This window comes from Anolis carolinensis, unplaced genomic scaffold (assembly GCF_035594765.1).
Source record: "Anolis carolinensis isolate JA03-04 unplaced genomic scaffold, rAnoCar3.1.pri scaffold_12, whole genome shotgun sequence".
In the NCBI taxonomy this organism is placed as follows: domain Eukaryota; kingdom Metazoa; phylum Chordata; class Lepidosauria; order Squamata; family Dactyloidae; genus Anolis; species Anolis carolinensis.
In genome coordinates, this window is record NW_026943823.1 from 24,446,010 (window position 1) to 24,461,712 (window position 15,703).

General features: G+C 42.0%; 1 protein-coding gene across 4 annotated transcripts in view; it reads right to left on the reverse strand.

Moving 5' to 3' along the window:
- mtmr1 (myotubularin related protein 1) overlaps positions 1 to 15,703 on the reverse strand; it is a 44,800-nt gene that overhangs the window by 5,533 nt on the left and 23,564 nt on the right. For all 4 annotated transcript variants that reach the window (XM_008117940.3, XM_003225565.4, XM_008117939.3 and 1 more), the window contains 2 exons: positions 14,178 to 14,291; positions 9,085 to 9,261 (listed from right to left, as the gene is read on the reverse strand). In XM_008117940.3, the coding sequence (XP_008116147.2) occupies positions 9,085 to 9,261; positions 14,178 to 14,291 (291 nt within the window). The remainder of the gene's footprint in view (positions 1 to 9,084; positions 9,262 to 14,177; positions 14,292 to 15,703) is intronic.

Sequence of the window (15,703 nt, forward strand, 5' to 3'; positions counted from 1 at the left end):
ACCAAAAGGTCGGCAGTTCGAATCCAGGAAGTGGGGTGAGCTCCCGCCGTCAGTCCCAGCTTCTGCCAACCTAGCAGTTCGAAAACATGCAAATGTGAGTAGAGCAATAGGTACTGCTCCAGCGGGAAGGTAACAGCACTCCATTATTTATTTATTTACATCACTTTTACCCCGCCTTTCTCTCCGCGGAGACTCAAAGCGGCTTACAGTAAATGGCAAAAATTCAATGCCTAAAAACAATAATTCATATAAAATAATCTACAAACAACAGTTCATATAAAACAGATACCATTACAAAATAAATGTGCCAATGGCCACATGACCTTGGAGGTATCTAGGGACATGCAAATGTGAGTAGATCAATAGGTACTGCTCCGGCGGGAAGGTAACGGTGCTCCATGCAGTCATGCCTTTGGCCACATGACCTTGGAGGTGTCTACAGACAATGCCGGTTCTTCGGCTTAGAAATGGGCATGAGCACCAACCCCCAGAGTCAGACACGACTGGACTTAATGCCAAGGAAAAACCTTTCCCTTTACTTTATCTTAGATGTTGACAAAACTTTCTTGTTGGTTGTGGTATTGACATTAGTGCACATCTTAGAAGAGATGAAATACGGCAGTTCTTTAATAAAGGGAAGAAACTGTCGGCACGGCACCTCGCAAGAAAGACAAGCATGGGTCAAAAGGATTCTCTGCTGCCTATCATGTGCCGGCTCCTTCAAAGTGCACACCTGTGAGGAGCAAAGGCTTGCATAGCAGCCCCCTTTTACGGCTAAGAAGATGACAAACAGGTCATTGGCAGACGGGCTTTTAAAGCCGGAGGAGCAAAGAACGGATTCCAACCCATGTCTGGTTTCTATGCAAACAGACTCTGCAGCAGCAATCAGCGCATCTCTCTTTCCCTTTGTGCCTTGCGAGTGTCACCGCGGAGGGCTTATGGTCTGCTGCTAGGCAACGTGTGGCATCGCACGCATTTCCAAGGCCCGGCGTGGGGAAGGGGACAAACCCTGGTCTCAGGGTTGTTGTATGTCTTTCGGGCTGTCTGGCCATGTTCCAGAAGTATTCTCTCCTGACGTTTCGCCCACATCTATGGCAGGCATCCTCAGAGGTTGTGAGGCATGGAGAAACTAAGTAAGGAAAGGAAAGAATATATATCTGTGTAGAGTCCAAGGTGTGGCAAGAGTCCTTTGTCACTGGGAGCCAGCATTAAAATCTGGCTACCAGTATTACAAAACTCCAAAATCAAAACAGTAGATGGGAACCAACACAATGAAGGCTTGACTGAACAAAGGGTGCCCCCAGGCAAGGGACAAAACATCTCCAATGCTAATTAGGGTGATTAACTGAAACATTAATGCTGGCTCCCAGTGACAAAGGACTCTTGCCACACCCTGGACTCTACACAGATATATATTCTTTCCTTTCCTTACTTAGTTTATCCATACCTCACAACCTCTGAGGATGCCTGCCATAGATGTGGGCGAAACGTCAGGAGAGAATACTTCTGGAACATGGCCACACAGCCCGAAAGACATACAACAACCCTGTGATCCCGGTCATGAAAGCCTTCGACAACACAAACCCTGGTCTGTTTCCCATGTTTCATGTAAAAGCCGTGCTCCAGACGAGCGGACTAAACTTTTGATTTCTGCACCCACTGCCATTGCTTTTATGGCATAATCCACCTGAAAAATCACTTTAGCAATCACTCAGTCAACACGTCCAGTTTTTCCTTAAGTAACTTAATTAGGCTACAAACATATCAAAAGTCATTACTGTCAATAAAAAAGGGATTGATCTCCCCACTTGACTTGGTTCTAAAGGCATTGATCGGCTCTCCTGTGCTGAAAGATAAACCCACAAAGTTTTTTCTTTTCGGAAAGACCACGGCTTGCTCACAGTTAGACTTTTGTCTACTGGTGCTGGGTCACGCTGTTGCTAATAAGTTACTCTGCTGTGCATTTATGGGGAAGGTCTTTTCTTAAGAAGCCCACTCGCCCCACAATCATGCGAGACTGCTGTTTATGTCAAACTCCACTTGTCCCATGTGAGTGCACAAGTCGTCCTCAGGCCAATGATGGGCAACCTTTTGCACTTGGTGTGTCAAAATTCACCAAAAAACCTAGCATGACTTGGGTGGTGTGTCACTTGGAGAAAAAAAAAAACCATAATTTCGCAATATGTATCGTTTAAATAACAAAAATATATAATTGTATTTAATAAATCAAAAACTATTTACTACCCTTATTTCCATGTACAACCATCTATGGTACCTCTTGCAGTTTCCACGCTGATTTCTCTGTATTCTAGTTCCAATGTAGTCATGAATAATGAATATATATAACACATTATAACAATAATATAATAGTAATAATATAATATATTACAATAATAATAGAATGATATAATTATATATAGAGTCTCACTTATCCAACACTCGCTTATCCAACCTTCTGGATTATCCAACGAATTTTTGTAGTCAATGTTTTCAATATATCGTGATATTTTGGTGCTAAATTCATAAATACAGTAATTACAACATAACATTACTGCGTATTGAACTACTTTTTCTGTCAAATTTGTTGTATAACATGATGTTTTGGTGCTTAATTTGTAAAATCCTAACCTAATTTGATGTTTAATAGGCTTTTCCTTAATCTCTCCTTATTATCCAACATATTCGCTTATCCAAAGTTCTGCCGGCCTGTTTACATTGGATAAGCGAGACTCTACTGTATATAATTATTATATCATTCTATTATATAGGGGCCAGGCTGTGGCGCAGGCTGTTGAGCAGATGCAATAAATCACTCTGACCATGAGGTCAAGAGTTCGAGGCCAGCCCGTGTTGGGGTGAGCACCCATCAATTAAAAATAAAAAATAGCCCCTGCTCGTTGCTGACCTAGCAACCCGAAAGATAGTTGCATCTATCAAGTAGGAAATAAGGTACCACTTATAAAAGTGGGGAGGCAAGTTTAACTAATTTACAACGTTGGAATAAGTGCCGTCAGAGTGGATGATGAAGCAGCTGCTCCCCCCTGTGGCCAGAATTGAACATCCCCTCAGGAGAAGGTTAAATTGCCTCTGCGTCTGTCTGTCTCAGTCTCTGTTTGATATGTTTATGGGCATGGAATGTTTGCCCTATGTGTGTATAATGTGATCCACCCTGAGTCCCCTTTGGAGTGAGAAAGAAGGGCAGAATATAAATACTGTAATATATCTATATATATAAATGAGTGATGGCATCACGGCGACCAACAAAACTACAGGCCCCCCAACCTCGAAATTTGACAACACAACCCATCATCCACGCCTCTAGGTTGATACAACAAAAAGAAAAGAAAAATAAAGTCCTAATTAGAGGGAAAGGAATAATTGTTTCTATCCAATTGCTGCCAGTTAGAGGACTAATCTCTGCCCACTTGGTCTCCTAGCAACCAACTCAGCCCAGGGGACAGGCAGACTTAGGCCGTGGCCTCTTCCACAGATTATCTAATTTGCACTGGATTATATGGCAGTGTAGACTCAAGGCCCTTCCACAAAGCTATATAACCCATTTGTAATCTTTTATTATCTGCTTTGAACTGGATTATCTTGACTCCACACTGCCATATAACCCACTTCAGTGTGCATTTTATACAGCTGTGTAGAAGGGGCCACATACTTTGCCACAGCAACGCGTGGCCGGGCACAGCTAGTGTGTGTGTGTGTGTGTGTATGTGTGTGTGTGTGTGTGTGTGTGTGTGTGTGTGTGTGTGTGTATATATATATATATATGTAATGTGCACAATTCCCATGGACTAAACAACAAAACCACTGGACCAAATCACACCGAATTTGGCCACAAAAGACATAGTCATCCAATCAATCTGCATGCGGCAGCGTGCCGGCAAAAATGGCTAGGCGTGTCAGTGCTGACACGCGTGTCATAGGTTGGCCATCACTGCCTCAGGCAAACATTTTAAGTGTTATATATGAAATCTCCCCCATAGCCTAACCTGCAGTTTAGGTTGCCAACCAGCCCAGTAGCCAAGATGGCAATGTTTTTAAATGCAAAGAAGCCAAGCATCCCAGGCTCTTGACTAAAGCGGTCCAGATTCCTGTGCCCATGCGAGAGAAACAATTCCCTTTCAAAATATCCGACTGAAGGTGTGCGTGGAGGCCGTACCTATTTTCCTCCAGCCTTGTGAAGCATGTTGGATAACACAATCGGTGCCGACAAGGAGCGGCATACAAGGCAGCAAATAGCCACTCACTCACAGTGCAGCCCGCTTTTAATTGTATGGAAGTGATGTATTCTTTGTATTCTTGCCTCTCTCTTCAGCAGCTCAAGGACAGCCTTTCAAAGGCAGGTTGTTCAGCAAGGAATGTGTTCCTTCTTGGGGAGGCCTTTCTGAAAGACGACTCGGGTGCAATCTGCTTGTAAAACGACTATTTTAAGCCCACCTTTTGGATGTAAGAACCGATCCTCTCCCCATGCCTTTGTTGTTGTGATGCCACAGGGCAACACTTGGCAAGTTCCAATCTGCTTTCCCAGGCACCGGAATCAGAGGAATAAAGCCTCCTCTCTCCAACCCAAAGTCAAGAGCGCCATCACAACACTCGACGCAAGTGTTGCTTTTTCCTGGTCAAGGAGCTTGTTTTGCTTTTTGAAGAAATAAAATAAATACGTCCACAAACACATGCCTGCCCCATACTGGCAGTGACTCCCAAGGACCTTGCTTGGGCAACGCAACCAATACCCAGATTTGCTACTCGCTTTTTTTGCATAGCCAACTGTGACACACAGCTTGTGGAATGAACTGGCTCCAAGGAATCACAAAGTTGCACCAGCCTGTTCTATTCAATAAACAACAACTGCGCTATTGTCACTCCATTGCGATGCATTGTGCGGCAGAAGAGTTGTTCTGAAGATTTTTAACACACTCAACTTCCTCAAAACCACTGGCTGAGTACAGAACTCGGGTTTTAAGTACAGGGTGCTCCAAAAGTCACCATTTAGAGGGGAAATTGATAGTTGCAGCCAAAATATGCATTACAAAATATTATATAATAATTATCACATGTATTTACATCCTGCTTCTTCCCTCTCAAAAGAGACTCAAAGTGAATAAAATCTTAAAATGCTAAAAATCATCAACACAGTAAATTTTGTGTGATTTTTGGAGTTTGAAGACTTTTGGGCCACCCTGTATTTATACGGAATCATATCCTTTGTAGGAGCCGCGGTGGTGCAATGAGTTAAACCCTTGTGCCAGCTGGACTGCTGACCTGAAGGCTGCCGGTTCAAATCTGTGAGACGGGGTGAGCTCCCATCTGTCAGCCCCAGCTTCCCCTTGGGAATACAAATAAAGTTTTATTATTAGCATGCGGGGACATGAGAGAAGCCTCCCAGCAGGATGGTAACACTGGGCAATGTCTCTGTAGATGGCCAATTCTCTCACACCAGAAGCAACTTGCAGTATGTTCTCAAGTCGGGTGAGCTCCCATCTGTCAGCTCTAGCTTGAGGGGACATGAGAGAAGCCTCCCAGCAGGTCGGTAACACATCCGGGCCTCCCCTGGGCAACGTCTCTGTAGACGGCCAATTCTCTCACACCAGAAACGACTTGCAGTATATTCTCAAGTCAAGTGAGCTCCCATCTGTCAGCTCTAGCTTGAGGGGACATGAGAGAAGCCTCCCAGCAAGTCGGTAACACATCCGGGCGTCCCCTGGGCAGCGTCTCTGTAGACGGCCAATTCTCTCACACCAGAAACGACTTGCAGTATGTTCTCAAGTCGAGTGAGCTCCCATCCGTCAGCTCTAGCTTGAGGGGACATGAGAGAAGCCTCCCAGCAGGTCGGTAACACATCCGGGCGTCCCCTGGGCAATGTCTCTGTAGACGGCCAATTCTCTCACACCAGAAACGACTTGCAGTATGTTCTCAAGTTTTTCTGACACTAAGGGGGGGGGGGGGTTCAGACTGAAAGGGGATACAAAAAAACCCAATTGTAACAGCGATCCTAAATTTTCAAATATCTGTTTTAATACTCCTGTTTCTTGTGGCTTTGTAACTCATTTTTCACCTAACAGATGCCGTACAGAAACTGCGTTTAAGCTCCCAAAGGTAACACTATCAAAGGTAACACTATCACAATATTTGCACAACTGGTCCAAACCACCATGTACTACCCTTGAGCAACGTATCAAATGCCCCCTTTAAACAAACAAACAAAAAAAATGCTTCTGAATTGAGCTGGAAATACAAACAAAACCGTTGAAACTGTTACTGTGTAAATTAACCAAAGTGCACCGAAATGATCAGGAAATATGCAACTAAAGAATGAGTGGGGGGTCCTAGAAATCAAAGCAAGTCGCTCTCCGCCCAGAAAAGAAGAAAATACTTTATACATTTCACTAAAGAGGTCCAAAATGTCAAAGACACACTGAAGGTAAGTACCTGCATTTTACGTTTCTACATTACTAATGAAATACATTTTTCATTTTTGTATCGACAGTTTTGGTTCCACCTCAAGAGTCATTTTTAGGACACCTTGCTCTTTTATTTAATTTAATTTATTTATTATTCAAACTTATATGCCGCCACTCCCCTACGGCTCGGGACAGCTTACAAGAACAGGCTAAAATCTAACAATTTAAAAACATCCTAAAAGCATCTTTAAAAATATCTTAAAAACTTCCTAAAAGCATCTTTTAAAAACATAATTATCCTTATGATTTTTAAATGTTTGCAAAACATTTCAGTTCCTGTTTTCCACTGGCCTTCCCTATTTTAATGGAACAAAAGGCACCTATTTTGCTACAGGTAGACGGTATGTGTGTGTGTCATTTTCAGCTAAAATATGCCACGCTGCATTTCCTACCGAGAGTTTTCTTTTCAGCACCACCTGCATCAAAGGCGTTTAAACCTCTTTGAGGCAGCATCTCCATCTGAAGTGTTTGCTTCAGATCTTTAGGGCATTTTTTGGTAACGGTTATGATGGCAACCTACAGAAATGGTGCCAGGTATGAGAAGGTGTCCTAAAAATGGAGGCAATCTTTGTGTCATCCTTGCGTGGTGACATTTTTATGTTTACAGCCAACGAGAGTGGCTGACCGGAGACATTTGGAGGATTCTTTCTCATCTGAACGTCCTGGGATTTTGCATTTTTAACAGGCTGATTTTTACAAGAATTTTCCCGGAGGAAAGCAAGGTGTCAAGGCGTTCAAAGGGGGGACGGAGAGGCACCTTTAATAGCGGTTATAAAAGAGGCGCTTGCTTTGAAAAAGGAAAAGATCAGCACAAATCAGAACAAGTGGGTAATCTAAACCGGCACCAGAACCAGGCGTTGTAATAGGCCCTAGGAGGCAGTTTTTGATAATGCCGCTGGCGTGGCCAAAACGCCCTGCTACTACAGCAACACAAAACCCAAAGGTAAAAAAGGATTTAGTGTGAACCGGTAGTCATTTTACTCTTGAAGCCTGAATCCTGAAAAAGCAGGAAGGGGAACATGCCCAATATCTAGTCCACTGCGTTGCTGTGAGTTTTCCGGGCTGTCTGGCCATGTTCCAGAAGCATTCTCTCCTGACATTTCACCCACATCTACGGCAGGCATCCTCAGAGGTTGTGAGGTTTGTTGGACCTGATTGTTTCAGGCCTGGAATTCCTCTGTTTTCTAAGTGTTGCTCTTTATTTACTGACCTGATTTTAGAGTTATTTTTTAAAAATACTGGTAGCCAGATTTTGTAAATAAAATTTTTATTGATATTTCAAATAAGGTTTACAGCGAGAGTATGAAAACAAAGAGGTTATTTGGGGAAAAAGTGAGGGATGTGTATAGAAACAAAGAAAAAAGAATAAGGGGAAGGAACACCTGACACACACACAAAAAAAAAACCCAAATTAAAACAATCACCCAATAAAATAAGTAGGAAGATGGACAAAAAGAGACACAAAAAAACAAAAGCAATACAGTAGAGTCTCACTTATCCAACACTCGCTTATCCAACGTTCTGGATTATCCAACGTGTTTTTGTAGTCAATGGTTTCAATATATTGTGATATTTTGGTGCTAAATTTGTAAATACAGTAATTACAACATAACATTACTGCATATTGAACTACTCTTTCAGTCAAATTTGTTGTATAACATGATGTTTTGGTGCTTAATTTGTAAAATCCTAACCTAATTTGATGTTTAATAGGCTTTTCCTTAATCTCTCCTTATTATCCAACATATTCGCTTATTCAACGTTCTGCCGGCCCGTTTATGTTGGATAAGTGAGACTCTACTGTATATATGTGTGTGTGTGTGTGTGTGTGTGTGTGTGTGCGTGTGTGTATATATATATATATACACACACACATACACACACACACACACACACACACACACACACACACACATATATATATATATACACATACACGTATATATATACATGTATATATATACATGTATATATATATATGTATAAGTAATGACCAAAAATACAAATAAATAGTAGCCAGATTTTGTTCATTTTCATGAACAAAACTCTAAAATCAGGACAATAAATAAAGAAAAACACTCAGAAAACAGGAGATTTCCAGGCATGAAAAAATCAGGGCCAGCTAACACCTCCCAACAAAGGATCCCCCTCCCCCAGGCAGGAAGCAGCCAGGCTTTGAAGCTGCAATGCTAGCCAAGGTGGCCAATTGCAACATTCACACCTGCCTCCAACAGACAAGAGTTCTTTCTTCCATCCTGGACACTATTCCACAAATGTATAAACCCCACTTGCCTAGTTTCCAACAGACCTCTCAGATGCGGATACTATAAACTCTTATTCAGAGCTTTATATTTATCCTCCGTTCTGTAATCCACCGCAGTGCAAATGATATAAATACAAATATTATTTGCCAGGCATTTATAAATCTCCAAAGTAATGTGTGAAAATAAGCACATTTCCAGTGGAATTTCTATACTGAAACATGTCAGAGAGGTGTAAGAAAATAATGGAAGCACACCCAGCACTTGACCAATGACATCCCGTTGATCATTGTATCATGCAAGCAAAGCCCTGTTGATTTTGTAAGAAATCTCTTTTGCAAGAAACCTACCTGAGGTCTCATTCGTGGATTCCATCGTACATAATAGTTTACCCACAATTCCAAATGGCTTAGACTGGCGACGGGGTACAGGACGTGGTTTTCGTAATTTACGAAGAAAGGGTTACTGAATTCATCGACCTGGCTATTAATGTAGGACCACAGAGAGACTGTCCTTGTGCCGATTTCCTGGAAGGAACAACAAGCTGTCAAAACGCTTGCTTGGAAAAAATATATACACAACCATACACATTTTCCGCACTCGAGAAGCCATTTCTACCATCAATCATCCCCTTAATATGGAATATCCCTCTATATAGAAGTAATGCTTGTTTGTTTATTCCACAAAGACTCCTACATGGCTGGATGGATCTGGACCAAACTTGGCACGCATAAGCTTCAGGGGCACAACTTAAAATACTGGCTGGGTTTCAGCTAAAAAATCCACCCTTTTTGGGCTCAGAGCTGAGGGAAGGAAAAGGAACAAAGTCAACAGACTGGCTAAGTGAAGTGGCGTTTTGTCCCATGACTGAGAAATAATAATTATAATAATTGTAATTATAATTATAATTGGGTTGCTGTGATTTTTCCGGGCTGTCTGGCCATGTTTCAGAGCATTCTCTCCTGACGTTTTGCCCACATCTATGGCAGGCATCCTCAGGGGTTGTGAGGTTTGTTGGAAACTAGGCAAGGGAGGTTTATGTCTCTGTGGGAGAAAGAACTCTTGTCTGTTGGAGGCAAGTGTGAATGTTGCAACTAATCACCTTGATTAGCACTGAAAAGCTTTGCAGCTTCAAAGCCTCTGAGAGGATGCCTACCATAGATGTGGCCTAGGAGCCCTCGAGCGCTGGATGGCTCATAGGCACGGATCGCAGGGCCTAGAGTCTAGTGTATGACTGTAGGCTCAGGAGCCAAGGTCTACGAGCATTGAGAGCTTAATGTCTCCTAGGCCTGGCTCACAGGGCCTACAATTAAGCGTTCGGCACTCGACTGTAGGCCCTATGAGACATTGAGTGCTTGGCTGAAGGTCCTGCAAGCCAGGGCCTACAGCCAAGCAACAAACATCAGCTGACCAAACGGCTACTTTTCTTTCAGTCTTTCTTTTGTTCTGGGGTGGTACCGTTCTGCGATCCAAATGGACGAAACGGTACAAAACCACAGAATAAACAGATAGAACAGGATTCGAGCCCAACCCTACTAGATAATCCGTTTCATCCAGAAATACATGGAGTCGGGAGGCCACCACACTCTCCAAGACCTTGCTCAGAAAGGGGAGGTTGGACATTTATTTATTTATTTGCAGTATTTATATTCCGCCCTTCTTTCTCACCCCGAAGGGGATTCAGGGCGGATCACATTGCACACTTATAAGGCAAACATTCAATGCCTTAACATAGAACAAAAACAGAGACAAACGCAGGCTCCGAGCTGGACTCGAACTCATGACCTCTTGGTCAGAGTGATTTGTTGCAGCTGGCTGCTCACCAGTCTGCGCCACAGCCCGGGACATTGACCGATAGTTGCCCATTATGGAGGGGTTGGGGGATTTTTTAAAAAATATCGGTCTCAAGAAGAAGCTTGTTTACCATTAGATTTCTCCTTTAAGATCCTTTCTGGAATGTAAATATCCCAATTGGAAATAAGTTATTAATTAATTTATTTACAGCATTTATATCCCACCCTTCTTTCTCACCCCGAAAGGGACTCAGGGCGGATCACATTACACATATAGGCAAACATTCAATGCCTTTTAACATAGAACAAAGACAAGACAAACATAGGCTCCGAGCGGGCCTCGAACTCATGACCTCCTGGTCAGAGTGATTCATTGCAGCTGGTTGCAGCTGGCTTGCTCTCCAGCCTGTGCCACAGCCTGCGCCCTAATAATTGAGCAACTTCTATTCCAAAAGAAAAACCAAGGGATTTGTTGCATATACAAGAGGTCCTATAATATACATCCAGTTTCGTATTAAGGATCCAGAGGTGCTGTATCCTCCGTAATGGATTCCTGACGCAGCTGCATTTTGATGCATTTACTGAGCAACAGTCACTCCTGGTGGTTTCTCAAGTTCAACCTTATTGGATAAACTTGTATTTGAAATGAAGCATTTCTAACTCCCAGGAGGATCAATGAAAATGGAATAAAAATCTGGGCTTGTTTAGAAAATAATGGGCTTGGAGGGACAACAGTATACTTTCAAACATTGAACGGCATCAATCACTGGAACCAATCATAGTATAAACTAACCGAATTAAAAAATACGTCAGCGTCAGCACAGACAAGTGCCACAATATGGAGTCAATGCAGTATTTTCGAAAAAGGGCCACCGTCTTACATTTTCCCGTTTGCCTAAACACTGAGCTTTTAACTGAATGCCCATGTTTAGCTTTATTCCTAACATTCCATTACCACACAGAAACATCACTATAAAGCCATTATTAAATCAAAGTTTCAAAATCAAAATTCTTATCAGCTTCATCTTGCAATTTTCTACTCCTCCAGTGCTATAAAGCATCTGTTTCCACTAGAGTTGTCTCTTAAATTGCAGTTTTTTTAAACAAAAAGGGAGCTGCATTCGATTATTCATTCATGAGAAGGAGCTGGCTGTCTGCAAGGCACAGACCGGGAGCAAATGCATAATTCAGCTCCATCTCGTGGTGCAATCATGCCATTTACTCCGCTGGGTGAGTTGCTTTAATTCAGATGTACTCCAGAGCAAAAACAAGAAGATGTGCTTTGTATACAGGTTTGTCTTCCTAGAATTGAGAGGAGCCAGTTCCCACAAAAGTATAAAATGACACATTAAAATGGATAATTTACCCAGGATACGAAATCTACTATCCACCTTTTGTGTTTGGGGAGATCCAACATATCTATCTTCTATACACATAATAAAAGTGAAAAATGCGTATGTGTGTTTGTGGCGGAGGTGTCCACTTACACAGACAGGTTCCTGCCTCCAGAAACACCTATGGGTCCCACTGACATGCGGGTCATAGTGAGCGCCATGAACACGTATCTCAAACCCTGCCAATGTCCTCCACAAACACCATTCTGCCCACAAACCAAGTGAAGGTTTACATTCAGGGACAATTTCATCCAAGATTTTGTTTTTTCCTCCAGAATGGACCTCCCAGGGTTCCTTAATTTGCATGGCCCCGCCCACTGCCTCTCCCTTAACCCTTTCTTATGACACACAGCAAACGAGGAATTGATCAGCAATTGAACAAATAGTTTGAGGAAAATTCAATATGATTTATAGGAGTTGTATTTGACCTACATCCAGAGAACACTCTGAACCCAATCAACAATGGATCTGGACCAAAATTGCCACGGATGATGGGACTTCCAGTACCTACACTCACTTCCAGAAACCACTGCCACACACACACACACACACACACACACACACCATGAATGACAGACCTGGACCAAACTTGGCATGCAGACTCTCCATGACCAGCTGAACAAATTAAATTAATTTACTACATTTATATCCCTCTCTTCTCAGAGCGGCTTACAAATCAAATGTACATACAATATATTATTAGCATAGCACAATATAAGCATTAGATTACTATATTGTATTATATCATTATATGGTAATATTATTAGTAATATTACATTTAACATATAATATATAATATAATATTATTATATTATATTATTATTAGTATAATATTGTATTACATTATAATATTATTATCAATATTCTAAGTATATACAATATATTATAAATTGTAGGTGTTTTGGGAAATGAACCTTGATTTTGGTAGTTGTAGTTCACTTGCATCCAGAAAGCACTAAACCCAGCCAACGTCAGATCTGGACCAAACTTGCCAAACAGACCCAACATGGTCAACTGTGAATACTGGCAGGGTTTGAGAGTGACTGCCCTAGGAATCTGGGAGTTGTAGTTCGCCCCTAATTAGGGAGCACTGAACCCAGCCAATGAGGTATATGGACCAAACCTCAGTGATATTACCAAAACAAACAATGCCTTCTTGTAATAACCCAGGCACCGCTAGGTCCCCAAGCTAGTAGATAAATATAAGAAGTGGTGTTATATTGAGACCAGTCATCTACTTTCTATTCTGAGTTGTGGTGCAATGGATTAAACCCTTGTGCCGTCTGGACTGCTGACCTGAAGGTTGGGTTGAAGACCTGAAGGTTGCCGGTTTGAATCCACAAGAGCTCTCATCTGTCAGCTCTAGCTTGCTGGGACATGAGAGAAGCCTCCCAGCTGACACGGCCAATTCTCTGACACCAGTATGTTCTCAAGTCACTTCTGACAAGATAAAAAATAATCTACTTTCTATTGTGAATGGCAGCAGTTCCCCAAGACCACAGTCCGGGCTCTTCCACTCCTTACTATTGATATGCATGGACAGCGTACGTTCTGACACCAACCTATGGCCCTTTTTAGATTTCATTACGTTTTGTATCCTGGAAGAGAGATGAGAAGGGACCTAAAGATTTATCCTACTTGACCAAAGGAAAGCAGTGAGCAGAGAAAAATAATTGGTCCCAAACCCTGTATTTTCTAGAACTGGAAGCAAGGTCCCAACGACAAGTGCCACTGAGACTCATTGATGAATCTGACATAAAAAGATCCAAATCACGGAAAGGAGCAACATGCCTGTTCTATAAGGGATGCTCGCTTCAGTTTCGATGATGGTTTGGCATTAGTTACATTTATAGATTTTCAGGTAGCAACCGTAACTGGAAATGTGTTTTCAACTATTATGATTCTGTGATTTTTTAAAAAAAAATGTGTCAGAAGCAACTTAAGAACATATTGCAAGTTGTTTCTGGTGTGAGAGAACTGGCCGTCTACAGAGATGTTGCCCAGGGGATATTGCTCGGATGTGTTACCATCCTGTGGGAGGCTTCTCTCATGTCCCCGCATGGGAAGCTGGGGCTGACAGATGGGAGCTCACCCCTTCTCACAGATTCGAACCGTCAACCTTCTGATCTCCAAGTCAGCATTTCAGCCAGCACAAGGGTTTAATGCGCTGCAATTCTGTGATACCTCGGCCATATTTAAAGACTTTCGGCTCTACCAAAACAAGGCTCTTGTACAATCCTTGCACAGATGACTTACCTCTTTAACTCGCTGGTGTTCAGAGTTGTACAAAAAGGTGCCAAAGAGGCAGCTGTAAAGATGGTCCAAAATGGTGATCAAAAACAGCTCGTTGAATTCAAAGGCGGCTGGAAACTAAAACAATGAAATGTCGCGTTACATTTTTGTTAAGGAGGAAAAAAGCGGAACCTTTACTCATGAGGCAAACGTTCAAATACAAAATGTATAATAAAAGAGGCAGTTAAATTTTAAGACCTGGCTGATGGGATCTTGGCAGTCCTGAGCAAACCTTGTCTAGGAAGGGATCGGTTTTGGAAAATTCCCCAAAGAACGGCTCGACTTTCCAGGGAAAGAAGAGCCTCAGCAGACATCAGACAAGGCATTCCGATCCTTGTAAAGTATTTCAATTCGTAAAAGATACGAAAACAGCCTTTGATCTGGAGGCCCCCCTTCTACCCACCATGACGCTCACAACTGAACAGCACAAAGAGTCCCAAAAGTTACACACAGAGGAGAGAGAAGGGGAGGTTAGGGTTGCCAGGACGGAAATATAGCTCTCCATTATTCACAAAGGCATTCTGTTGTAAAGCATTGTCATAACAAATGTTCCATCCAAATGTAACTCCCATCTGTAGAGATGCGGATTATACATAACTGGGTACGTTGTGATAGGTAGTCTTATTCTAAAATAGGTTGTGTATGCTAAAAGAAAACCATGAAATTGAACACAATCGGGCTGCCAGTCTTAAAAAACAGTAAATAAAGAACAACACTCAGAAAACAGGAGAATTCCAGACAAGAAGCAATCAGGGCCAGCTAACACCTCCCAACAAAGTATTCCCCCAGGCAGGAAGCAGTCAGGCTTTGAAGTTGCAAAGCTAGTCAATGCTAATAAAGCTGGCCAACTGCAACATTCACACTTGCCTCCAACAGATAAGAGCTTTTTCTAGCACCCTGGACACAAAAACCCCATCTGCCTAGACATGGTCAAGTTTAAGATAGGTATTTCTTAGGAAAGTATAGTAAATTATCTTATGAACCATGTTCTGATTCTTCTTTTTCTAATGTTCTACATTTGCTCTAATGTTCCACATTTGTTCCAAATTGCGGTTAGAGTTAGATTTTGCACACATCTGGAACTGGCAAAATCATTTCAAAGTCTTTTACTAGAAGGAAGCAGAACATTTTACAGCACTGAGAGAGATATTCCAAAAAAATAAAAACCAAACCAGAAAAGGCTGTTCTGAGTTCAAGGGTTTGCCTTAAGAGGCTTTGTTAATACCAGATGTTGAAAATGGTTAGATTGTTTTTCTCCTACGAAAGAAGTACATGACGTTCCTAAGAAGGAAGCCTCTTAGGATGTATCTTAAATTCATTCAACGACAGCAAATGGAATGGTCACAGACACCTTAATTAAGCAAGAGACAATGCTTTGAAATCACACTGAAGTAGCACTGATGTTTTCCTCAAACTCCCTGGGCTTAGTTTGCTTCGGGGATTATATGAATTTCAGTATAAAATAAGGATTTTGTGCCTCTACGATATGG